Consider the following 27564-nt stretch of genomic DNA (forward strand, 5'->3'; position numbering starts at 1 on the left):
TTGTATACATACAAATATATTTGCAGTGTATATTTGCAGTATATATATTGAAGAATAACATAAAAGGACTCCTCCTTTGTCATTCTCATTGAATCTCAGATTACACTTTAGCGATTTCAACTTTTCCATATGATAAAGAAAGGTTTTAACATCTGCCTTGAGTTTTCTCACAGTGATGGACTACATGAACGGAAGGATGGACAAATGAATGGTGAAGGATGGATGAATGATACAGCTCTGAGGCTAGAACGCAGGCATCGATCCTTATTTGCTGCCATTTCTTTAACAGCTGCTCTCCTTCTTCCCTCCATCTCTTTTCAGGATCCATCTCTAGACAGCCTTGAAGAACACAGCCCTGCACCTCTGCTGCGCTCCCCTCGCCCCGCCCCTCGCTCGAGGCCCCGCCCCTTCGCCTGAGCTCCGCGGGATGAATGGCAGCGTAGCCGCCGCTCTGTCCTGGGCGCTGATTGGCCACCGGGCGCGGTGACGTGCAGGCGGCCGCGGACGCACGCAGGTGGGCGGGGCGCGGGCGGAGCGGGCTCCGGGGCGGGGCGCGGGCGCCGGGGGCGGAGGAGCCGGGAGGCGGGAGGCGGGAGGCGCCGGGGCCGTTTAAGCGGCCTCCCTCCCGCCCCCAGCCGCCCGGTCTGGCCCCGGCCCTGCACCGACCCCCGGCCTGGCCCTCTCCGGCCCTGCCCGGCCGCGCGGCTCCGCCGGGCTCGCAGGCGGCCTCCGGAGCAGCCCAAGCCCATGAGGGCCGCGCGCCCCGCCGCCCGTGCAGACGAGACTGAGCCCCGGGCCCCCGAGGAGCAGCGGAGGATCAATGCGGTTCCAGAATCGATTCCAGCGGTGAGAGCGCTGGCGCGCCCGCCCCTGGCGCGGGTCCGGGCTGCTCGCCCGGGTCCATCCCGAGGGTCCCGCGCCCGGCCCCGCCCGGCTCCGGGGACCCCGCCCGCCGTCCTGGGCGCCCCCACCCTCTGAGCCCGACCGGGTGCCCCCGCGGTCTGTGCACCGGGACCCCGTGCCTGCCCTCCTTCCCGGGATCCCCTTGCAGGATCGGCTTCGCCCTACGGATCCCCATCCCTGCAGAGCTCTCGCCAGCTCTGAGCACCGAGCCCTAGCTTCAGCGCCGCCCCCGAGTCCTCCGACCCTGGCTTCGGCCTCCATCCTTTTACCCCCGGGGGTGGGGTCTTTCCTGGCCGGAGGAACCTGGGTGGCTGCTGCGTCCTGTGGAGAGATTTGTCGTAAAGCGGGGGAGGGGTGGTCTGGGTGTCTTAGATGCTTTGGGAAACTGAGGCACGCTTCCCTCGCCCCCTGGCCCAGCCTTGCAGGGCGAAGTCGAGGCCTCTCTGGTTCTCTGGCTCAGAGTCCCAGGATGGTGCTGTTTTGGGCCCTGCAGAGGGGCAAGTTAGCATTCCGGTGGAGAGACCCACGGTGGGAAAGACAGGGTTAGGAAATGAGGAGGACCGACCGAGGAAACGCACCGGAAGGCTGGTCTGCTGCTCCTTAGGTGGGGAGCTGGTGGGAAGTCCGCCTGGGGAGTCCGTCTGGCCTTACCCTTCTCCAGGGATCTGCTCTCTGGCAAAGGATGGAGGCTGGCCAGTAGTTCCCAGAGGAAGCTCTGGACTTTTCTGTTTCGTTTAAGTGGGTGAAAGTTCACCTCTCTTGTGTTCGTGGTAACTCTCCATCCCTTTGTCTGAACCAGGCAGCTATCCCTGTTCCCAGAACTTCACCACCAGCAGGCTAGTTAGTGCGCCTTGATGGAGGATTTCAAAGAAGCATGAAAGCTTCCAAAGAGGTTGAGTTTCTAGGCACTGCCTTTTATTTTAAAACCTTAAAATGCACGGTTCTTTTTTTTTCTTCCCAGCCTCTTTTCCCTCACTGCCTACTTACCCACTATGCTTATCTCCTTCCTCCCCCAGTCCCAAAGGGCAAGCCAAGAAAGCACAGGAAGAGTTGTGGTCTGTGCCACCAGGAGTGGCATCAGCTTGACTTGGATTGGCTTATCAATGTTGCTCATCACGCAGGGAGCCAAATGCCTGTCACCATTTCCCAAGTGGGAACTTCATGCCAGTGTCTCTAAGGGTAGAAGGGAAGCAGAGGGTTCTGTCTTTAGAACCCCCATCAGGAACTGAGGCCGAGGGGCTTTAAGGGAGACTGTAACATTCGTTCGGTTCCTGCATGCTCTGTGAAGCCTTGTGCATGTGGTTTGTTTCATTTGGTTTTACTTGTCTGTGCTCTTCCTGTTTTCAGAGAACAGTTGCTCTATTCTGTGAAAATAGCCCCCCCCCCTTTTTTTTGCGGGTCTGGAACCCAGGGGCATTTGACCTCCGAGCTACACCCCCTGCCCTATTTTTTATTCTTTATTTTGAAACCGTGTCTCACTGAGTTGCAGAGGGCCTCACTAAGTAGCTGAGGCTGTCCGCGAACCGCGATCCTCCAGGTCTCAGCCTCCCGAATGCTGGGATTACAAGTGTGCGCCACCACGCCCGGCTCCCCTTCTTTAATTTGATTAAAAGTTTGTATTTCTCTTCTACCCATTTGAATTCATTTTATAAAGAAGGGGGGGGGAAGCCTGTTTTATTATTTACTGCATAAACATTAAAACAGCCAAAAGAAATGGGGAGAAAAATCAGCCCTACTTTGTTTAGGATCCAACCATCTCAGCTGATTGCTCTACTCCCTCTTAGCATTATTGTAATGTGATTTTGGGCTCTTATCCATTTAGGAATTTAAAATGTTGACATTTTATTTTTTTGTATGTGGTACTGGGGATGGAGCCCAGGGGCATTCTACCTCCGAGCTACACCTCCAGCCCTATTTTTTATTCTTTATTTTGAAACAGGGTCTCGCTAAGTTACAGAGGGCCTCACTAAGTAGATGAGGCTGGGAGGAAACTTGTGATCCTACTGTCTCAGCCTCCCAAGTACCTGGATTACAAGCATGTACCACCACGCCCAGCAAAATGTAGGCATTTTCTTTCGGTGCAGCATAGCCCAATTTTCTCAGTAAACACACCTCATTGTATCCCATGGATATTTTAGTTTCTTGATGACATCTGCATCTACCCTGATTTTGTTTGAAGATGTGAATGATTCCATAATTTCCTGTTTCTTTATTATAGGCTAGGCTGGAAAGCTATTTCTAGGCATCAGTTTGAACTTTGGAAATAAAGCCTGAAAACAAAAGTATAAGAAGAAAGTACTAATTCTTGTGATTTGCATATTAAGATGCTGAGAATACCATTCTACACCTCTTAAAGCTGTGCTTATGACACATCTTTCTGAGCATTTGGTGTAGTTACAGGTAGGTGAATTACATAGGAGCTATAGGGAAGGATACACTGTCATTCAACTGATATATCTTTCCCCTGGTAGATTTATGGGGACTCCATTGGGGAACATTTGGTTGTAGCAGAAACATTTCATTAGGGTCATACTTTGTAGCTATGCCTAAATTACAAGAGCACCTTGCTGGTTTGTTCCTAATGGAAACTTGGTGGTTACTGCGGCTTTGAATCAGCTTCCAGACTTCTGCCATTTCCAAGGAGGAGGGCTATCAGGAAGCAGCCTGCTATCCTGAATGGAGGGATTTTGCAGTGGTGGCTTTCCAAAGAGCTTACGATGGGAAAGATCCCTGGGATACAGAACCTATGTTCTTCCTTGCTTTATTCCTTTCACAGTTGAGTCTCCCAGGATGCTAATCATAAACATAACACAGAATCATTCTTTGCCCTTTACATCTCTGACTGATGATGATAGCTGCTAACATTATGGAGTGCCTGTTTGTGCCAAGGCACTGGCTGGTTACTTGTATTTTACCCATATCATCCTCAACTGTAACCCTCAAAGACAGAATTGTATACTTATTTCATGGAAAAACAGACAGGTTTAAAGAAAAATGGGTAACTTGGCCATAGTCAAACAGCTAGGAAAGGGCAAAGCCAGTTCATCTCTTTACCACCCTTACTGATGGTTAGCACTTCTGTCTGACCATGCCACGACATCTGTGTCCAAAGATAGGATGTTCCCTTCCTCAAACCCAGCCTTGTGATTGTTGACTAGCTTCAAAACTGAATATATGGGAAAGCATGTTATGCTAAGGTGTTAGGATATTCTCCAGGAGTGCTTGCTGTCTCCTTTGCAAGCTCGTAGAGTTTGCTGTCGTCTTTGCATGTTTGTAGTCCCCTTACACATGCCCTTTCTCCTTTAGTCAAGAGTACCACTCGACATATACTTCCTGAACAAATACGCTCAGTCCTAAAAGAGTGCTGGTAGGTGCTCTGCAGAGAGTTGGCTAAAGTTCTAACATCAAGTGATGTTGAAGGGACCCTTGGAATATCCAGCATCTTGGCCTTTGGGTTTTCTTTTCATGAGATTCAGAGCTGTTCTGACTCTGAGACTACTTGTTCTACTTATATAGAACCTTCTGAATCCCCAGTAAAAGTAAATTGACTGTGAGAAAGTTCTCTGTTAAAATAGCTTAGCAGTAGCTGGAATGTCTGTCTTTCTGTTGATTCATGGGACAGTCACTTACTAAGCTTCAGCAATGAGCTGGGCATTGTACTCGAATGAAACAAGCAAGACAGCCTTCCTGAGATTCCTATTACAGTGGAGAAAGATGAAATAAACAAGTTGAAAAAATTCTTACTAATTACGAGAAGAGCTGTGTTAGGTGAGGAGGGGCGAAGGGATACTTTAGGTTAGGATGGTCTAGAAAATCTGAGCAGGTGATGGTCGGGTTAAGCTTGAAGGATTTGAAGAGAACTGTGTGTGCTCTCAGGTCTCTGTTCTAGGCAGAGATAAACAGCTGATGCCCTGAGGCAGACAAGACCATGGCCTGTTGAAGGAGCAGCAAGGAGGGGGTGCTGCCTGAAGACAGAGTAACAGGGAGGTGGCATCTGAGGCTGGGGAAGTAGTGAGGGCCAGGCTGCTCAGCCTGGTGGACCAGGGGCTTGTCACAGTCTTACCCCATCAGGTTGACCTGATCTGGATTTAACTGACACATGGGCTACTGTGTAGAGAAGACAGTATGCCTGGGGACAGACCTGTGAAGAGACTGTATTTTATACAGACTCGAGATGTTGGTGTCTTGATTTAAGGTAGGAATTGTGGCATTGTAGAGAGGTGGGCTGATCTGGCAGGTCATGCCAGATATATTTCCATGTAGAGAAAGGAATACAGAGTGATCAAGGACAACTTGTAGGATTTGTTCATCGGCTTCTGAGGTTTGCTAAGGCTCATCCCTGTCCCTCCTTTTCTTTTTCTTTTTCTTTTTCTTTTTCTTTTTTTGCTTTATAGGCACATAAGGACACTGGGCAAGAGGGAGGCAAGAGAGAAGGGAGGAGGCCTCACTTCCATCTTCTATAAATGGGTGCTCTTTTTCATAACACTTGAACCGTCTTATTTGGGAGTGGGGGTTAGGCCCCTGTGTGAGAGTTTATTTGCACTCTACATCTGCTTTTCCATTTAGGTCTTAAGAGTGATTTCCTCAGAAGGCTGTGGAGGAGGCTGGATGGCACCCTGGCAGAGCAGAGAGAAATGGGGACATTACAGTATTATTTTCCAGCCCAGCCACTGTGCTTTCTATCCCACTGAGATGCCTCCAGGATAGTTGCTCTCACCTTTTCTTATTTCCCTAATTTTGCTCTATCCATCAGGACAGACCTAAAGTCACGAGGGTAACTTCCTACTTATATTTTTCCAGGTGGGTAGAGATCACAGTGTCATATACATGGCCACCAGCTTCTTTGCTTATAGGAGAAAAATATGAAAGTGTATCCCTGTTGCTATGTAATACCCTGGCTATTTTTAGATGGGGTTGCGATATATATATATATTTTTTTCTTTTTTTTTTTTTCCCAGTGGTACTGGGGGTGGAACCCAGAGCCTTTCTACCTCTGGGCTATACTCCCAGACCTATTTTATATTTTATTTGGAAACAGGGTCTTACTAAGTTGCTGAGAGCCTCACTAAGTAGCTGAGGCTGGCTTTGAAGCTGTGCGATCCTCCTGTCTCAGCCTCCCAAGCACTGGGATTACAAGCATATGCCACCATGCCCAGCTATATATGTATTTTAATCTACAGCTTGGTAGTGGGTACATAGGGAACTTTCAGTTTAATCTCAACCATATGGGGCCTCACTCTTTTTTTTAAATTTATTTTTATTGGTGCATTGTAATCATATATCACATTGGAATACAAGACTTGAGAGGATATGCAAGCACACATCATCCAATTAGCCCTCATTTACTCCCCATCCCATTTCCTCCCATTCCCTAGATCCCATGCTTGTTTGGTGATTAACTTTGATACATTTGTTTATGTACCTCCTGAGTTTTAAAGAGGCTCCATCCTCCCCTATTCCATACCCTCTGATTGGTCACCTTAATTGCTTCACTATAGGGCCCTTTCTATAACTCGACCTTTTCCTGTTGCCCCTTTCCTCCTAGTTATTGCTGATTAGGGGAAGCATCTGGTTTTTATTTTCTGCGATATTTCTCCGTGCATGCCGCGTTGTAAGTACCGATCCCACTCTTGACGGCCCCAGTAGTGGCCTGGCTACCCGGTGGACTGATCCAGACCTCGCTGGCTCAAGCAGTGGCCTTGCTTCATGGGAGGCCCCGATTCTGGCCTTGCTGGCCTATGGGGCTGCACTCTACCTGAACTTTCTGTTAGGATTGTGTTACTTATAGTTCTGTTCATATGCCTCAGGGTAATGATAGGGTAGATCCTTCAGTGCTTGGGGCACTTTGAAAGCATCCTTCCCAAGAGTGTAATTATTTTTCTTTTTACTAATAAGAGCTGTATAGCAACACTCTCATCCCTTAGGAAATTAGTAAAATTATTTAAGGGATCACCAGGGGAGAAAAAATGATGTGTGAGGATTGCTTGGATAAATTCTGAAACTACTCGCTGTATACTTTTTTTTCCTCTGTGGTTTTCAAGTTATCTAGTCGATTACATTGAATAGGTAAATCGTTTTCACACTAGTTGATTACCTTACCCATTGGTGGCGCAAGAGGAGTATCTTTGACCCCTTTTCATCCTAGTAACCATTCCACCTGAACTATGCATATGGGGTTAGTAAGGACTGCCATTTTATTTTTATTTCTTTGATTTAAGAACAGGCAGGGCTCTTCTTAATCAAGGAGAAAGTATTGGCCAGTCATTTGTTGATAAACTGCTACTGTTTAAAATGGCTTGGTCAAGCCGGGTGTAGTGGCACAGGATTGTAATCCCAGCATTCCGGAGGCTGAGACAGGAGGATTGTGGTTCACGGACAGCCTCAGCTACTTAGTGAGGCCCTCTGCAACTCAGTGAGACCTGATTTCAAAATAAAGAACAAAAACTAGGGCAGGGGGTGTAACTTGGAGGTCGAATGCCTCTGGGTTCCATCCCTAGAACCACAAAAAAAGAAAAAAAAAGTGGCTTGGTCATGTCTTTTAGCCAGTTTTTTGGCAATTCAGCTCTGCTGTTTGGTCATCCTGTTACCATTTTTTATCATGTGAATGAATAATGGATGACCAGGCAGAATTTGTTAGTGGCCAGAAATAACTCCCTCTCCAAAACTAGCTCCAGCAAAAAGAGAATTTATTGTACAAAGCCTGTTGATAGGCTGAAACCTGGGTGCTGTCTGGGCCCTTTTAGTCCTTTTTCTCTGCATCTGGTTCTTTGTGCTTTCATTCAGATAGTTGCCTCCCCCTCGCCCCCCACTTCTTAGTATAGCCAGACTAATCTCGAATCCCTCATGAAACCTGTCATGGGTGCAGGGCTTATGGGCATGCTCGCCTACATGCTGACACACCGTGCCGGCATCTCTTTCTGTCCTGAGCCATCTCTGCTTTCGTAGTACTGATGATCATGGTGACGTTAGCCTGCGAGGAAGTACAGAAGAGGGGCATGTGTCTATGGGTGTAGCAGGTTTTGATATTTAGATGCCTGCACTCATTTCTGTGTATGCGTGAGTTTTGTAGCCAAGAACGTAAGGTACTAGTAATGTGTTTAGTTTTTGAAGCAAGCTCTTTATAATTCAGGAAAAATGAACGTGAAAATGTATTCCTTGTTTAGATGGCCTAGAGGTAGCCAAGTATCATTTAAACTGCCTGGTGCCAAAACAGGTAATACAATACAGGGAAACTAGTTGGACAGGCCTTTTAATCGTGGGATGCAGGGTTTAAATCTGCATGTATATAGCTTTATGCATTCTGAAAGAGTAAAGAGAAACCTTTCAAATGCTGTGTACCTTGTATTTAATAACAGTAAACTGAAATTCAGAAAAATTACCTTGATTTTTTTAATAGTAAGATTTAATTTTTTTTTTTCAGTACCCGGGATGGAACCCAGGGGCATTATACCTCCAAGCTACATTTCCAGCCCCATTTTTTTTATTCTTTATTTTGAAACAGTCTCACTGAGTTGCGAAGGGCCTCACTAAGTAGCTGAGGCTGTCCGTGAACCGCAATTCTCCGGTCTTTGCCTCCGGAATGCTGGAATTATAAGCGTGCACTGCCACACCCGTCAAGATATAATATTTGATTGTGCTTTTTGGATTATAGGGGGTACCAGTTGACGAGCTGGATGTGGCTTCTGTTTGCTTTTGCTTGGTTTATTTTTTGAGTAAACTGAAAGAATACTATATTCAGTAGACTTGGGCATTTGTTTTAGAATCCTTGTTGTTGAGCCAGTTCACACCTTTTCAGTGGCTTTTGGTGTTCTTCCTGTAACTAGGTATTTTTCACCAGTGACCTGTTCATTTAGAATAGACCAAACCACCATGACAGGCCTCCCCTTTGTTCTTCTCACACTTTGAGCTTTTCTCACAAGCTGACTTTGTCTCTACAGGTTCATGAACCACCGCGCTCCAGCCAATGGCCGCTACAAACCAACTTGCTATGAGCACGCTGCTAACTGTTACACACATGCAGTGAGTATGAGCTTTTTGCTCTTGCTAGCCTCCCTCGGGGTTGTTGGGCAAAAGGCAATTATCTCTAGTCATTTCATGGGGACTAGTTGGGTTTACCACCATCTCTGTGACCTTAACTACCCAGAAATTAGTGCTGGGTCACATCACCAGAAACTGTGCGAATGCACAAAACGCCTTGTGTATTTTGGCCTACAATTGGCTCTATCCTCAGCTTGTTTTCCCCAACAAAGTCTTTTTTAGAGGAATAATAATAAGTAAATATGATGCTGGGTGTGTTGGTGCACACCTGTAATCCCAGTACTCAGGAAGTGGAGACAGGAGAATCCTAAGTGCAAGGCCAGCCTCAGCAACTTAGTGAGACCCAATTTCAAAATAAAATGGGGATGGGTTTATAAACCCAAATACTCAGTATTATATACGAGAGAGGGAGGGAGGGAGGGAGGGAGGGAGGGAGGGAGGGAGGGAGAGAGAGAGAGAGAGAGAGAGAGAACGAGCGCGAGAGCGCGCACAAGAGAGAAAAGAAGGAACACCCTAGTTATAGGATAACAAAGAAACTTGGTTATGAAGATTGTCACCCCTGGACTAAAATAAATTTTCTTTTTAAGACACTCCACTGTGCTCATTTGTCAAGAAGAGCTCACATTTTATTGCAAAAGGGGCTTTTTTAACTAAGTGATCTTCTGAAATGGAGGAGCCACATCTTGCCACCCCCACAGTGGCTGTGGCTTCTCGGTGCAGATGTTATTTTATGTTGCTGAAGAAAAAGCTGATGTGATCCCTGAGCTCTCTATTAATATTTTTTCTTATATGAGCAAAACATGTTCCTTGTAAGAAACTTTATAAAAAAAAAAAAACACTGAAAAATAAGAATAACAAAATGACCCAGAAGTAAACTGTTAACACTTGGTACTTTTCTTCCTTTTGTGTATGGGGTGTAAGTGGTCATTTATGAGACCTTTGAGGAGAAAATGGTGGCTGGGATGTAGTCTGGAAACAAATTGAGAAAACCACATTTTTCCTATATGTGAAAAGTATTTAGAGGAAACTGGTTCGAGCCAAGCATGGTGGTGCATGTTTGTGATTTCAGTACTTGGGAGGCTTAGACAGGAGGGTTGCAGGTTCAAGGACAGTCTCAGCAAGTAGTGAGGCACTCATCAACCTAGCAAGACTGTTTTAAATAAAAATAAAATAGGACTGGGGGTATAATCAGTATGACAAAGGAAAAGGAAGGAGGAGGAGGAGGAGAAGTGCCTAGTTCAATTTCAAAGACAGTATTAGTACTGTAGAATGATTTGAGTACTGAGATACAGAGAACACCTTCTGGAACAGTATTTGTTTAGGATGGACCTGAATAATCCTTATCTTTTCCAAGTACATCTTAAGTAAAAGGACTTCTATAAACTGAAATTTAGAAAAAATTGACAAAACTCTCATGCTAAGTTTTTAGACCAGAAAAAAAATATAATTTTTATAAACTGTATCCTAAATTTCTGCATTTCAGTGACCAGTGAAATTTCTTAAATAAACAAAAACACTTCCATTGCATCGCTGAGAGAATAACATTAAAAGGGAAGGAAGGATGTATTTTGAAATAAAGGACATTTCTTTTAAAGAAATATGTTTTCTCTTATGAGAAACTTTGTCATCGTCCTCATTGTTTTTATTGTTCTCTGGGCCAATGAAAACGTTGGCATCTGAAAATTTGTACCTGTCTCATCTGGGAGATTTAATATTCTATAAGAGGCAAAAGTAAGATGTTGGGGACAAATGAAGAAAGTTGATAAAGTTTTCTCTTTTTGCCAGGTGTAATATTTTTCTCCTGGGAATTTCTGTGTTAAGCAGTGTTTACTAGTCAAAATTGTACTTATATGACTAGACACTGAAATTTGTGCCCATGAAGTACGGCACAAAAAGCAAAATTCTCTCTAATATTTTTTTCTTACAGTTTTTTTTTTAATAGTTGGGCCTTGGGAGTGGATTAAGTAAGCTCTTGCTTACTTAAAAGGTACTATTGAAAATGAAATACCCAGCTGGGCGTGGTGGCGCACGCTTGTAATCCTTGCACTTGAGAGGTGGAGACAGGAGGATCATGCCAGTTCGAAGCCAGCCTCTCTGGCTTAAGAGACCCTGTTTCCAAATAAAATATAAAAAATAGGTCTGGGAGTGTAGCCCGGAGGTAGAAGGGTTTCCAGGAACCCCAGTACCACCAAAAAGAAAGAAAGAAAGAAAGAAAGAAAGAAAGAAAGAAAGAAAGAAAGAAAGAAAGAAAGGAAGGAAGGAAGGAAGGAAGGAAGGAAGGAAGGAAGAAAATGAAATACCCAGCCGGTGTAGTGGCACACACCTGTAATCCCAATACTAGGGAGGTTGTGACAGAAGGATTGCAGGTTTGCTGCCAGCCTCAGCCACTTAGCAAGACATGCAGCAAATTAGTGAGACAATGTTTTAAAATTAAATATAGATGTAGATTGCCCCTGAATTCTATCCCTAGTACTCCCAAGAAAGAAATGAAAGAAAGAAAGAAAGAAAGAAAGAAAGAGAAAATAAATGACCCAATAATAAAGAAAGAAAGAAAGGAAGAAAGAAAGAAAGAGAAAAGGAGAAAAGAAATGACCCAATAATAGCTCCAGGTTGGTAGAAACAGATTCAAACTAAAAACCAGGACATGACTTGAATAATTCAGTGTGTGTGTGGTGTTGCATATATTCTGTTACTAATTGACTTGATTCATTCAGTGACCCTTTGCTGAAATATTGAAATTCCAGTAGCTCATGGGGGAACAGTAGGACAGAATGTTTTAAAATCAGGACCTCTGGGAAATCTGGGTAGATGCTTGACACTTGAACATTTTAAGAACCTGCAGATCAGATCAGAGAGTAGACTGAAATGCACCCTTATTTAATGAAACTGGGATAAAGAACATATGTTTTGCAACAGTTGAGTAAGTTTGCATTTTTGCCAGCCCATGTGTGTATGTATTGGCTGGCACCATACCTGGGTCTTATACAGCAAAATCTGCTTATAGTGCAGCAATCAACAGTCTCATCTGCCTCATAATTATTATCAAGAAAGGTAAATAGTTGTTATAAAATTATTTTGCTAAAATTGTTTCTGGTAAGCCTTGTCATCTTAGTGAAAGTCTCGTTTCTTGCCTTCTCTTTACCTTTTTCCCAGTTCCTCATTGTACCGGCCATCGTGGGCAGTGCCCTCCTCCATCGGCTGTCTGATGACTGCTGGGAAAAGATAACAGCATGGATTTATGGAATGGGCCTCTGTGCCCTCTTCATCGTTTCTACAGTATTTCACATTGTATCATGGAAAAAGAGTCACCTAAGGTACAGTGGATGGCACGCTATTTCAACCCATCAAAATAGTTGACTTTTTTTTTTTTTTTTTTGTACTAGAGATTGAACCCAGAGGTGTTCTACCTCTAAGTTACACCCCAACCTTATTTTGAGACAGGATCTCGCTAAGTTATCGCATACTGGCCTCAAGTCTGTGATCTTCCTATCTCAAGTCTCCCAGGTACGGAGATTGCAGGCATGCACACCGTGCTCAGCTTCAGTGTAGTGTCTGCTTCCACACTGGCATCTTTTAGTCAGGTAGGAGCAAAGAATGGATATTTTCCCAATCTTGTCAGCTTTAACCACTGACCTATATTTGAGGCCATATTCTTTAAGTAGGACAGAGTTTGAGGACCACACCCTACTTACCCATTTAAGAAAGCAAGCTTTTGCTAAATAACTACAAACAATACCTCACTAGTTCCTCAAGACTCACAACTTAAATCCTGAGAGCAGTTTCCCAATTCCATCAAGCCCACTAAGGTTAGGATGAGAGCAGTAGCCATGGTTTAGTGACAGTGCGCAGTGGACTTGGAGTCATCGAGTGGGCTTTGAGTCCCAGCCCTGCCCCTTGACCTCGGGCACGCCCCTTGACCTCAGGGAGCCTCGGTCTCTTCCTCACTAAAATGACAGTTAGGATGCCTGACTCACAGGTTGCTATGATAGAGGGGGAAGATAAGGATGTGAAGATGTTTCTGAAAATTACAAAAAAACTAGGACTGCGTTATGGAAGGTGGTGTCTGACAGGATTTATTGGTTTGTGAAGTTAAACTTTCAGAATGAAGTTTTATGTATAATCAAACAAAATTCACACATTTTGCTATCATTAACTGTCAGCACACTTTTTTTTTTTCTTTTCTTTTTTTGTGGTACTGGGGGTGGAACCCAGGGCCTTTTCTACCTCCCGGGTATATTCCCAGACTTATTTTATACTTTATTTGGAAACAGAGTCTCACTAAGTTGCTGAGAGCCTCACGAAGTAGCTGAGGCTGGCTTCGAACCTGTGCGGTCTTCCTTTCTCGCCCTCCCAAATGCTGGGATTACAAGCGTGCGCCACCATGCCCGGCTCAGGCACATTTCAAACAATACTTTGATAGACCCTCGTATTACTGCAGAGGATATAAAAGTGTCCCTTCTCTGAGTAAAGGATTTATTTGGACAACTGCAGAAGAAGCAGAAAGAGCAGTACAGCATCTAGGTAGGAACAGGTTGCTTGTGATATATGGGCTCTGCAATGGTTTAATAGAATAAATCCAAGAGGACAACATTCCTTTTCTAAAAGAATGATTTAGAGCTGACTAAGGGCAATTGAACAAATAATATTTGAAAATAACTTGGCTTTATAGAATGTAAAAAAAAGTCCTCAAACTCTTAAAACAATCTACTATTAAAAAGTATGAGTTGATTGCTGGTTTTGTCACATGTAGAATCATGCTGTTTTAGAGTTGGAAGGAGACTTAGAGATTATGTAATCTAAATTCCTTAAATCTAAGTTGAGAGACTGAGGCTCAGAGAAGTGACCTGACTTGTCTAAGTTGGTGAGACCTGCAGAATCAGAATCAGCCCGAGGCCTCTGACTCCCAGGCCCTGTGTTTTGTCTTTGTATTTCCACCATGTTCATCACAATATTGCCTACAGTTTGCAGTCCGATATCTATATCTATATCTATGTCTATATATATACACACACACACAGTTCCCTGGGCTTAAAATAAAACCACCATGTTGAATCACAAGGACGCTTTGGGACACACTCACAGGAGAGAGCACCACAAAAGCGCCTATGCTGTGCTCCTTAGCCACTGTCACGGAGCCCAGAGGCCAGCCTGGAAGCAGAGCACTTCATATCCTCTTGGCAAGCTCCATCACTTGTGGTTGCCTCGGCAGACCTGGCTTTGATGTCTATATTTCTGAATCAATAAAGAGTTGTAGATGTCTGCTTCAGTATTCAAGGCCTCCCTGCCCTGGGCTGGAGAAGGAGGTGTAATGGAAACCAGACTCTCTCAATCCTTGAAATAGTACTGCTAGAATCTTGAGCAATGTGTAGATTTTGCTCTGCATTGCATTTTTCTGAATATCCAAGTGAAGCCTTAATTTAAGTAGAGAGAACAAGATATCATTTATTGAGTGTGTGTGAGGTGCTACTGTGCGCTAGGTTCTGTGCTGAATATATGGCCTACATTAGCACATCCACTGAGCTCCACAAACTCAGTAAGAGGTCATTCTCGTTTACCTGTGAGGAAAGGGAGAGTCAGAGAAGTGGGTGTCACATGTTTAATTCAGATTTGACTACCGGCTCCAACAAGGTCTGACAATCTAGAAAGCAGAGTTAGAATGGCCTGAACCTTACTAGGAATCACAGTCATCCCAGGAGTTTAGGAAAACAACAGCAACAACAAAGACTTTCCTCTTTCCTCTACTTTCTCTTTTAAAATAGAATGTTCAGCCGGGCGTGGTGGCGCACGCTTGTAAACCCAGCATTTGGGAGGCTGAGACCAGAGGATCGCGGTTCGAGGACAGCCTCAGCTACTTAGTGAGGCCCTCTGCAACTCAGTGAGACCCGGTTTCAAAATAAAGAATAAAAAATAGGGCAGGGGGTATAACTCGGAGGTCAAATGCCCCTGGGTTCCATCAGACCCACAAAAAAGAAAAAAAGAAAAAGTTAAAAATAAAATAGAATGTTCTAGCTGGGCATGGTGGCGCACGCTTGTAATCCCCGCACTTGGGAGGCGGAGACAGGAGGATCACGCAGGTTCAAAGCTAGTCTCGCTGGCTTAAGAGACCCTGTTTCCAAATAAATATATCTATAAAATAGGTCTGGGAGTGTAGCCCGGAGGTAGAAGGGTTCCATCCCCAGTACCACCAAAAAAATAATAATAATAATAATAATAATAAGTAAATAAATAAATAAATAAATAAATAAATAGAAAGTTCTAGACTGGATCCCATGACTACATTTTCTAAGCTCTCCAGGTGCTTGTAATATGTAGTTATATTTGAGAGGCATTGATCTAGTGTTTGCTTCTTTAGACCCCTGACCTAAATGATGATCTGGGGGTAAGTTGTAGCATGTGTGTAGTAGACTAAAAGACACTCTGTCACATATGTATTTTTTACTTCTTCACGAGTCCCTTTCAGTCGGCTTTGATCAGCGCTGTGTGTATAGTGAGGCAAAACCTAATGCTGGTCTCCGTCAAATCGTAGCTGTCACTCCCTCGGACACTGAAAATAGACTCAAGACGGTGTTACGCATTTGTACTTTGAAATCACCTTGGTAAATGGCAGCCTCTGCCTGATCCATTTTGAGTAAGCCTCACCGAGGCAGATCTTTGTACATACAGTTTCTGGCTGATTTTGGAAGGACGAACTTGCTTAGGAATCTGAGTAGCAGCCAGGTGTGGTGGCAAACACCTGTAATCCCAATACTTGGGAGGTTGAGACGGAAGGAGCGCAGGTATGAGGACAGCCTCAGCAAGTAGTGACTCTCATCAACCTAGTGAGATCCTGTTTCAAAGTAAAACTAAAATAGGGCTGAGGGTGTAGATAAGAGGTAGAATGTCCCTGGGTTCAATCTCCAGTACCACCCAAGGAAAAAAAAAAAGAAAAGAAAGATTTGAGTGGCCACCTCTTATGGCAAATATACCTTTTTGTTTGTTCTTGTTATTGCTCTTTCTAAATTTCTGAATTACCTTTATTACAACTTATTGTCTATATTATTATTATTATTATTATTTTTTTTTTGGCAGTACTGGGGATTGAGCCCAGGGAAATTCTGTCTCCAAGCTGCACCCCCATCCCTATTTTTTATTTTGAAACAGGGCCTCACTAAGTAGCCGAGGCTGGCTACAAACCTATGACTCAACTGTCCCAAGTACTGGGATGGCAAGTGTGCACCACCATGCCTGGCTATATTAGGATATTTAAAGTAAAAGGTTCTTCAAAGTTATTCTTAACAGAAATAAAGGACGCAGTCTCAGTTTGGGGAGTGTTTACTGAGCATCAGGACTTTGTGCTCTTCACTGGAGCAAGAACTAGGGAATGTTCTGCTCTCACGGAATTTTACCTTTCTGTTAGATAGGTTCTGAAAGACATGTTAGCTATCAGAAAAGTCAAATTTTACTTTTTTAATCACGTAAGACTTCCAAACTGTAAGGGGCTTTGTCCTTGTGTCTCATACATGCTGAAAATATCCGTTGTGTGTACAATCTAAAAAAAAGAAAACAATATAAAGCTTTGGAAATGTGGATTCATATAATTTTTTTTTAAGTAGCTGTGAAGCTGGGTGTGGTGGTACATGCTTATAATTCTAGCTGAGAAAGGAGGATTGCAGGTTGGCAGCCAGCCTCAGCTACTTAATGAGGTCCTCCATAACTTAGTGAAACCCTGTTTAAAAATAAAGAATAAAAAATAAGGCTGGGGTATAGTTTGGAGGTAGAAATGCCCTTGGGTTCATTCCTTAGTACAAAAAAAAAAGGTAAGTAAATAAAATAAATGCTATGAGAAGCTAAGAGTGGAAATTACCATATAGTAGATAATTCATACTTTCAGTCTGAATTAAAAAAAAAAAAAAATCTAACTTGTTTTTTCTTCCTTACCAGGACAGTGGAGCATTGTTTCCACATGTGTGATAGAATGGTAATCTATTTCTTCATTGCGGCTTCTTATACTCCGTGGTAAGATAAAATCTTTCTGTTCTTGATGACAATGTTTTCATAATTAGGATTCCTCATTCCTTTTTTCCTCTTTTCTTCCTGTTTCTGTCCCTAGCTCTCATCTTGCATCCTTGAATTCTTTCTTCCAATTTGATTTACTTGAGTCAGATTGTAGATTTGAAGGGGAAAATATCACTGTTTAGGATGAGTGTCTGGGTGCTGACTGGTTCAAGAGGAAGTGGGTGTTACGAACTTGGCTGTAGGTAGCATGCTCATTTTTAAACATATAAATAACCTCTGGCCGGGCGTGGTGGCGCACGCTTGTAATCCCTGCGCTTGGGAGGCGGAGACAGGAGGATCGCGCAGGTTTGAAGCCAGCTGCGCGTGTGCATCTTAGGAGACCCTGTTTCCAAATAAAAATGTAAAAATAGGTCTGGGAGTGTAGCCCGGAGGTAGAAGGGCTTCCAGGAACCTCAGTACCACCAAATAAATAAATAAATAAATAAACATATAACCTCTGCCTTCCATAGTCTGTCCATTGTATCCACTGCTATTCAAAATAAGTGGACATTGAACTCTTCAAGTAAATAATGCTACAAATATATAGGAGGAGAGGAAGCTTCCTTTTGACGCTTATACTACTGTACACTAGCACATTTCTCATTCTTTTTGCTGTCTGAGTAAACAAACCAACCAAATTGGTTAACTGTTTAAAATAGTTAGCATTCTGTTCAGTGTCTTTGATCTTACTTCCCTTTTGGTACAGATCAAATGCATTCTTATGTTGCTTTGAAACCCATAATTAAGGAAATATTAGTTTTTCTCTAGCAAGACAAAGCCCAGTTTTAAACACACAGAAATTCCCATTATGCCATCAACTACTAGGGTTACTAGAAATGGTAGGCTTCTAGACTATGGCTAATGCAGCCTCAGTCATCCAAAAGAAATGTAATTATCTGTTAGAATAAAAAGTAAGCACTAGCTCTCTCCCGAATACCTTTTACTAAATTATAGGTCTGATTTATATTGGAACAAGAATGCTTGAAGTTTTTTGTGAAGTACACTTCAATTTAAAATAAGAGCCTGGTATGGTGGTGCATGCTTGTAATCCCAGTACTTGGACGGCTAAGACAGGAGGATTGCAGGTTTGAAGGCAGCCCTGGCAACTTACTGAGACCCTGTTTCCAAATAAAAAATAAAATCGGGCTGGAGGTATAACTTGAAGGTAGAATGCCTCTGGGTTCAATCCCCATTTCCACAAAAAACAAACAAACAAAATAAGTAAATAATTTAAAAAAAATGGTCTGAGGAATCAAATATTAAAGCAAGCAGTTTGCAGTTTGTTCACATGTAGTTCTAGATATGCAAGTAGGACCTTTTCATTTGGAAAATATTAATTTTCAGGTTATGGCCAACCAGAATATTACATTTTAATTGGAGAAAATTCATATTCTTGATAGAACATTAATATAAATGAATGTGCAATATTTTAAAATTCAGGCTTTACAACAGAACACAGCTAAATGCTTAAATTCTAGTAAAATGATTTCTATAACACATGTTGGGATAACTCTTCTTATGTTCTAACAGGTTCATAATAGAAACATGTGGTCTGTGTATTAGGTGTCTACTGTGGGTATGTGATCTGGGTTCAGGATTTGCAGGGCTCTCATTAAGCTTTGTAAGCAATCTGCTCCCAAATACATGGTCAGACATAAAAAAGCAGGCAGCCTTTACCTCAGTCTGCCCACTAAGTAAATCTGGGCAAAGTCCCAGTGTGGTGGGCTTATTTTTTGTATTTATTTTTAGCTGGTCCTATCTTTAAACCAGGCTGGAAATACATCAAGTCTTAAAGGTCAACTGACAGTTTTATCTTTGTGTTACTAATCTTACCCGAATTGCCCACATACCTCCTTGTATTGAATGCTTTCTCTTCGTGCTCTGACCCTAGTATTTTCTCAGTTTTCAGTGATTCGAGGAAAACACAAGTTCTGTGAGTTTCCTTCATTTATCTCTTGTGTTTCTTATTGTCGTGTTTACATTTATAGGTTAAATCTCCGTGAACTTGGACCTCTGGCATCTCATATGCGTTGGTTTATCTGGCTCATGGCAGCTGGAGGAACCATTTATGTATTTCTCTACCATGAAAAGTAAGAGAAAATAATTTACATTTGATAGTTTTAGAATGGACTGCCTGAATTTTAATTGCATTGCAATGCTGTTTCCTTTATATTTGCATTGTAAAATAATATAAATACATAAATATATATGTTACTTTTAATAACTTTTTTGTGGTACTGGGGGTGGAACCCAGGGACATTGTACCTCCAAGCTACACCCGCAGCCCTATTCTTTTTATTTTTTAATCTTTTGCAGTATGGGGATGGAACCCAAGGGCAGTCTACCTCTAAGCTACAGCCCCAGCCCTATTTTTTAGTTAGTTTTTTTTTTTTTTTAAACAGAGTCTCACTGAGTTGCAAAGGGCCTTGCTAAGTAGCTGAGGCTGTCCGCAAACTGTGATCCTCCGGTTTCTGCCTACCAAATGCTGGGCTTACAAGCGTGTGCCACCACACCCGGCTTAATAACTCTTTAAAGCTATTTGGTGTTCATTATTGGTGTACAGGCGGTTGTAGAAAGAAGTGAATGGCACATGTATGACATGATGTACATGAGGGTCAGAGCGGTGGTGGGTCATCTTGGAGTCGGTGGGACTTCATTTCTCCTTTAGAGGCCATCTAACCTTATCCTCTGATGCATGCACTATCATCACATGAGGAAAATAATCCTTTTTAAGGTTTATATGAAGATTAAAAGTAATAGATACTAAATGCCCAGCACACTTTCCTACAAAGGAACCTACAATGTGTTCCAAATAAGCTTCCTTGAGAAAAGGGCCATTTGGAAGGACATCTTAAACTCTTTAAGGTCCTAGCACTGGGGCACGGTTTTAAAATATCTTATTCATAGCCCATAGTCATAACTGTTGAGCAGTATGAAAAGAAAGGCTTATTCAAATCTACCATCTTGCCGGGCGTGGTGGCGCATGCTTGTAATTCCCGCGCTTGGGAGGCTGAGACAGGAGGATCGTGCAGGTTCGAAGCCAGCCTCAGCCACTTAGTGAGGCTCTCAGCAACTTAGTGACACCCTGTTTCAAAATAAAATATAAAATAGGGCTGGGATATAGCCCGGAGGTAGAAAGCCCCTGGTTTCCACCCCTAATACCACACACACACACACACACACACACACACACACAAAAAAAAAAAAAAAAAAAAAAAAGAATAAAAAAAACAGGGCTGGGGGTATAGCATGGAGATAGAATGCCCCTGGTTTCAATCCCCATTACTGCAAAAAAATAAAATAAAATAAAAAATAAATAATTTTTTTTTTACTTAAAAATTTCACTTAAGTACCTTTTGACCATCATTTAGGGTATTATGCAGTATATATAAATCCAAGGGAACACGTTGCTCCTTGGGCTCAAACCCCTAAATTATGCTCTTGGATAAAATAGGAAATCAAGTAAAGCAGCTGACACTTCTCTGATTCGAGGCCTTCTGGTGTAAGCCAAACCCGTGAACTCATTCTTGCCCTGTTGTGGTTACTTCACAGAATGAAGTGAGTCACTGTTGGCTCTTCGTTCTGGCAGACATTAGGGAGTACTTGAATTATATCAAGCATTGTTCTGGGCCCCGCAGATCCAAACAGAAGTGGAACTCGGTACCTGCCTTGCAGAACTGTACAGTGTAGGTTGCTCATGCAGAAACATAGGTCAACTTTTAATGTACTGTGTTTCTTAGGGTTTTTAGGTATTTTGTAGCCGAATTTAATGAGCCTTACAAATTGGGGTTTGTACAAATGCAAAGTGAAGAGACAGAATGTTCCTTTTCCTGAGGGCTGCTATTTCTTTGCCCCTGATAACCCACCCCAAAACTATGTCCCCATTTGTCTTTTAATTTCACTTTCTTATATCTCCGGATTGAAATGATAATAAAAGCAAGCAGTCTGGGACTAAAAAGATAAAGTTCAGCCAGGTGTAGTGGTACACACTTGTAATCCCAGGACTTGAGAAGCTAAGACAGGAGGATTGTGGGTTTGCGGCCAGCCTCAGCAACTTAGTGAGAACCTGTTCCAAAATAAAGAATGAAAAAATAGGCCTGGGGTATAGCTCAAGGTAGAATGACTCTGGGTTCAATTCCCAGTACTGGGGGAAAAAAAGAGAGAGAGAGAGAGAGAGAGAGAACATTCTAAGGTGGATTGAAATTAAGTATGACTACTTTGGGCAGAAAACATTTTCCAGGTAGCATATGGATCTCGATGCTTTTTCAATCCTAAAAGAAATACGAGTTCACGGTTACTCAGTACTGCTGTCTTAGGCAGAGAGATAGAACCTGAGAAGTACATTTCATTTGAACACTAAAAGTTTGCGTTTTTCTTTCAAAATAAAAAAAGGAAAAGTTGGTGTGTAAATGATCTAAGTATCAAAGAAATGCGTGAATAAAATTAACTGCATTTCCATTCCTGCAGGTATAAAGTGGTTGAGCTCTTTTTCTATCTCACAATGGGATTTTCTCCAGCCTTGGTGGTGACATCGATGGTAAGAGGCAGTGCCAGAATTGTAGTTATTTCTTTTTAAATCCTTGATGTCTAAGGATATTGAGCCCTTTTTATATACAAATATATACATATAATATATATATATATATATATATATATATATATATATATATATATGTTATATACTCACAGACTATTTGTAATACTCTTTGTGTGTTTGGTGCTAGGGATTGAACCAGGGCCCCGCACATGCTAGGCAAGCACTCTTAACAGAGCTGCACTCCCAGACTCATAATTCTTTTGAAAAGTGTCTGTTCTGATCATTTTCTCCTTTACAAACTGGATCACTTGCTCCTTTGTTGTTAAGTTTTTAAGTTCATTATGTCTTCTGGGTTTTAAACCTGTCAGGTTTCCCCCCACATTGTGCAGGTTGTCTCTTCACTGAGTTGATGTTTTCTTTGTTGTATGGAACCTTTTTACCTTGATAAAATCTTATCTATCAATTCTTTTTTTGGTTTCCTGGGCTAGTGGGGTCCTATCCAGGAAATTATCGCCTATGCCATTATCTTGAAGTGTTTTCTCTGTGTTTGCTTCTAACAGTTTAAAAATTGAAAGTCTTACATTAAGGTCTTTGATCTATTTTTGAATCAGTTTTTATACAGGGTAAGAGAGAAGGGTCTAGTTCAGTTTTCTCCATGTGAATATCCAGTTTTTCCAGCGCCTCTTCTTGATGAGACTATCCTTCAATGTATGTTTTTGGTACTTTTATTGCGAATCAATTGGCTGAAGATGCATATATTTATTTCTGGGTCCTATATTCTGTTCCATTGATCTATGTGTCTGATTTTATGCCAGTACCATGCTTTGTTTGTTACTATGGCTCTATAGTATATATGTGTTTTGTTTTTTGTTTTGTTTTTGTGGTACTGGGGTTCCTGGAAGCCCTTCTACCTCCGGGCTACACTCCCAGACCTATTTTTTATACTTTTTTATTTGGAAACAGGGTCTCTTAAGCCAGCGCGGCTGGCTTTGAACCTGCGCGATCCTCCTGTCTCCACCTCCCAAGCACAGGGATTACAAGCGTGCGCCACCACACCCAGCTTCTGTAGTATATTTTGAAATCAGGCATTATGAAACTTTTAGCATGGTTCCCCCCGCCCCAAGCATAATTCTGGCTCTTTGTGCTTCTATATGAATTTTAGGGTATTTTTTCTGGTTCTGTGAAGAATGTCATTTGTATTTTGATGGGGATTGCATTAAATCTATAGCTCATGTTAGGTAGTGTGGATACTTTAATACTATTGATTCTTCCAGTCCATGAATATGGGAGGTCTTGTATCGTGCTACTTTACTGAATTTGTTTATCAGATCTAAAAGTGTTTGGTGGAGTCTTTGGAATTGTTTATGTATAGAATTATATCATCAGGGATAATTTGTTTTCCTCTTTTCCTATTTGTATGCCTTTTGTTTCTTTTTCTTGCACAGTTGTTCTGGCTACAATTTCTATATTGAACAAGAGTGGTAAAAGTAGACATCTTTATCTTGTTACTTAGAGGAAATGCTTATAATTTTTTCCCCACTTAGTTTGATGTTAACTATGGATTTGTCATATACAGCCTTTCTTATATTGATGTATGATCCTTCTGTACCTAATTTACTCAGGGCTTTTATCCTGAAGGGGTGCTGAATTTTATCAGAGGCTTTTTCTGTATCTACTGAGATGATCCTGTGGTTTTTATCCTTGATTGTACTCATGTGTTGCATTACATGTATTGATTTGTGTACCTTGAACTATCCTTGTAGCTTTGGAATGAAACCAACTTGATCATGCTGAATGGTCTTTTTTTTTCTAATTGTCTTATTGGTGTATTGTCATACATCTTAATGGAGTACAAGATGGTAGAGGCATACATGCACACGTCACTCAATTAGTCCTTACCCAATTCCCACTCCATTTCCTTTACCCTCCCTCCTGCTCTTGTTTGGCTTAGTGATTGATATGTTTGTTAATGCACATCATGTACATTAGGGAATTTCTCTCTTTCTCCCTCTTATTCCCCATTTAGGCCTCCTTATTTGCTCATCTATGAATTTTCCTTCATCTAGAGTTCCTCCTATGACCCTTTTTCTCTCTTGCTTCTGCATATTAAGGAGAGCATCCAATTTCTTACTTTTTGTAACTGACTAATCTCACTTCGCATAATGTCCTCCAGTTCCATCCATTTTCCTGTAAGTGACGTAATTTTGTTCTTCTTTATGTCTGAGTAAAATTCCATTATGTACATACTCCATAGTTTTGTGATCCATTCATCTGTTGATGGGCATCTTGGCTGGTTCCATAGTGTGGCAATGGTGAATTGTGCAGCTATGAACATAGGTATGCATGCATTAGTCTTTTTAATGGCTTCACTTGCTTTTTAAGTCATAATATTTCTCTTTGAAAGGAAAATGCTTTTTTTTAACTTTGCCTAAAAATATCTTTTGGGGACTTTCATAAGAAGTTTTCTGTGACTTTTGCTAGGCAGTTGCATGTATATATTTTGAATTCCCTTCCACATTGAATTACTATTGAGAATGGTGTGTATATCTGTCACTTTGTAACAAAAAACATGTTATTACAACCCCATGGCTTGATCCAACTGGTATTTGTGCCTTTAGCTATGTATATTCTTTGTTTTGAATCAGGGTCTCACTAAGTTGCAGAGGCTGGCTGCGAATCTGCGATTCTCCTGTCTCACCCTCCTAAGTACTGGCATTACAAGTGTGCACCACTATGCCCAGTTTATCCCAGTACTTTATACATTTTTGGCATGAGGCACTGTATTAATTAGAGACCCCAAGATGTTTAGTTTTAACTCTCTTCCTTCCCAGCCTGTAGTGGTCAGAAGAACTGTACTTGTGATTTCACGCCTGAGTTCATAAGCACATCAGAAGGACATGGTTCTGTCAGGTGCAGTGGTGTACACCTATAATCCCATTGCTTGGGAGGCTGGGTCAGAAGGATCACAGGTTCTAGGCCAGCAACTTAGTGTAATCCTGTTTCAAAATGAAGAGTATTGCTGAATGCAGTGAGACATGCCTGTAATCCCAGTACTAAGGAGGCTGAGACAGAAGGATCATAAGTTCACAGCCAGCCTTAGCAATTTAGCGAGGCCCTCAGCAATTTAGTGAGACTCTGTTTCAAAATTAAAATTAAAATAGAGATGGAAGTGTAGCTCAGAGGTAGAAGCTTTTGGGTTCAATCCCCAGTGCCACTCACACATACACACAAAAGAATGAAATAGGGTTAATAGGGCTGGGTGTGTAGCTCAGAGGTAGAATCCTCCTGAGTTAAATCCCCAGTACCACAAATAAATAAATACATGAATAAATATAAAAAATAAAAAAGGCTGGGAGTATGCTCAAGAGGTAGAATGCTCCTGGGTTCAGTTCCCAGTAACACACATGCACATACATACAGGATATAGTTCTACTATATATAGTGCTACAATATGTAGTGCTTATCCTGGTCATAAAAATATGAGTTAAAACATGTCTTATGAAAATGTAACAAAATAATTTCTTTGAGATAAGAGGTTTATGATGGGTTTGATAATTACCTAGCACCAAAAGTCTTTATAATTTAGTTGGCAGTGGCAACAGAGAAGGGTGAGGGGAGGGAGGCAGATGACTGAAATTAGGCAATTGGCCAAGACAGCCATATAGTTAGAGGGAGTTAGAGGGCAATTCAGGACAGCCAGAGCAATATAAGTCAAGTCTCTGTAGATAGGTTACTGATCTCTAGAGTAGGAATTTCAGGTTCATTCTGGGTATTATAAGAGCAGGTTCATCCAGTATTTTTACTAGCCCAAATCTTTAACTGGCCTTTTCCTAGGTGACACAGTAGCTGGTGACTGAAGTTTATCATCAAGCAGTATAATCCCCACACTGCCCGTCTCTAGCTTAGAGTCCAGCAGGCAATAAAATTTGTATTCAGTAAAAGGCTATCATGAAATTTTATGTTTTGGGGAAAAACTTAGGCTGCTGTGGGAACCCCAGACAGAAACACCAGAGGAAGTGGATGGTTAAGCTGATTTGGAAAGTCAGGTAGGAGCCAAGAAATCATTGGAGTGAGTTGGAGAACACATGGAGGAAGCCTGGGTGGGGGTGGAGCTCCGGCATTTTTGAAGAGTTGGAAATCATTCACTGTGTAGACATGGAGGGCAGGCTTGAGTGTGTGCGCTGTGTGCATGGTGGGGCAGGTGTGCAAGCAACGAGAGTGAACATCACAAGTCTTGTGATAAAACTAGAAACTAGACAGAATCTACATCAAAAAAGACCACGTGAGCCCTCAGAGCTGCTAAAGTCACAGTATGAGTGAAGACTCAGAGCTTTGGTTCTGGTCAAAGCCATGGGGATAAGACAGCTCTTCTGCCATTAAAAAAAAAAAAACAAAAAACTATAAAACTGGGAAAAGAACAAAAGCAACTGGTGTTTGGCATTGCACATGGACAGTACAGGACTGTGACCCTTAAGGGAAGAGACACCAGAAGCTGAGCCTTGAATTCTCCTCATTTGTTTCCCTGGACACATTGCAAATGGCAACTAAAGGAAGTGGAGTCCAGATACAGGAAACAGAAACTGGCATTTCAAGCTGATCAGACAGCATTGGCGTGGGGCAGGGACCTGCCGAGAGGAGAAGCTCCAGAAGTCTACAAGGAGTGTCCTTGACCAGGTATCAAGCTGAATTTGTGCAGGGTGAGCTGAATTTGAAAGTCCTGGCTGAGAGTAAGTATTTGAAGGCTATGACACAAATGGAGATTCCACAGAGTGCCCAGTGCTAGTAACATTGTGAAGAGATGATAGTGAACTTCTCAAGCATCTAGTTGAACCGCTGAGAACCACACCTTAGCGGAGCGACTGCAGGCAGCCCTTGGTTGTGGGCTGCTCAACAACCACGGAACACCAGCCCAGAACAGACCTTGACAAGTACCACTGAGCCTTCAATAAAGAAACTGCCTGTCAAAAAGAGGCTCAGCTCTCTACAAAGGATGACAACAAAATCTACACTTGTAACAATTTGGCTTCACCATCTAGATAAAAGTATTGCCAGGTGGGTAAAGAAGCAGAGAATTGGCAATGCACCTACGGAAAACATCAGAAGAAAGAGATCCAAAGATGACAGAGAGGTTGAAATTTGAATGCAAGGACATTACCAAGTAAAGTGTAAACAGAGGAGGAATCTCAGAAACTCAGTGGAGACTCTAATGTGGAGACCAAATGGAAATTCTAAATCTAAAAACTGCTGTCTTGAAAAACATTTTTTTCCCCCCAGCACTGGGGATAAAACAACCCAGGGGCATTCTACCTCTGACCTACACCCCCAGCCCTAATTTTTGTTCTTTGTTTTGAAACAGGGTCTCACTGAGTTGCAAAGGGCCTCACTAAGTAGTAGCCGAGGCTGTCCATGAACCACAGTCCTCTTGTCTCAGCCTCCCAGATGCTGGGATTACAAGCGTGCGACACCACACTCAGCTCAGAAAACATTTTTATAGGAGAGGTTTAACAATAAATTGGTTATACCTGAATCATTAGAAACTGCATAGACCAGAGAATGAGAGAAAAACAGGAGTGGGGAGAAGGAACAGAACCTTAGGGGCTGATAGGCCATCCCGGGTGGTCTAATGAAGTATAATAGAATAGCTGAAGTTTTTCCAAATGTGATGAACTATATCAACCCACAGATCCACAAAGCACAGTGGAGCCCAAAGAGGATAAACATAAAGAAAATTATTCTTGACTGCATCATAGAGTACTAGAAAACAGTGGTGAAGAAAAATATCTTAAAATCAGCCGGAGAACAAAGATGGATGTATCAGCAGAATTGGTAGGGGTAGTATGATGGCATCTCTAACATGCAAAAGGGGGGGGGGGGGACAAACCTAGCAACTTCTAGCTGAAGGTAACTCTTAACAGAAATGTGAAAAATCAAAGTGCTGGAAATGCTAGATTTGTGAATGAATACAAGAGACTTACTTTTTAAATTTATTCAAAAGGCAAGTAAAGTATTATAACATAGAAGCAAAATATATGCCTACAAAAAATGGAGGTAGA

The 27564-nt window shown here is 42.2% G+C and overlaps 1 protein-coding gene across 1 annotated transcript in view; it reads left to right on the forward strand.

Annotated features, from left to right (window-relative positions):
- Positions 1 to 820: 820 nt before the first annotated feature.
- MMD (monocyte to macrophage differentiation associated) overlaps positions 821 to 27564 on the forward strand; it is a gene marked incomplete at both ends in the record, with an annotated part of 33603 nt that continues 6859 nt past the window's right edge. Inside the window, 6 exons of the mRNA XM_080712608.1 lie at positions 821 to 846; positions 8841 to 8922; positions 12094 to 12254; positions 16861 to 16935; positions 18963 to 19064; positions 21442 to 21511. Of these exons, the coding sequence (XP_080568734.1) occupies positions 821 to 846; positions 8841 to 8922; positions 12094 to 12254; positions 16861 to 16935; positions 18963 to 19064; positions 21442 to 21511 (516 nt within the window). The remainder of the gene's footprint in view (positions 847 to 8840; positions 8923 to 12093; positions 12255 to 16860; positions 16936 to 18962; positions 19065 to 21441; positions 21512 to 27564) is intronic.

The sequence above is a fragment of the Muscardinus avellanarius genome (assembly GCF_963383645.1).
Source record: "Muscardinus avellanarius genome assembly, chromosome: 16".
In the NCBI taxonomy this organism is placed as follows: Eukaryota; Metazoa; Chordata; class Mammalia; order Rodentia; family Gliridae; genus Muscardinus; species Muscardinus avellanarius.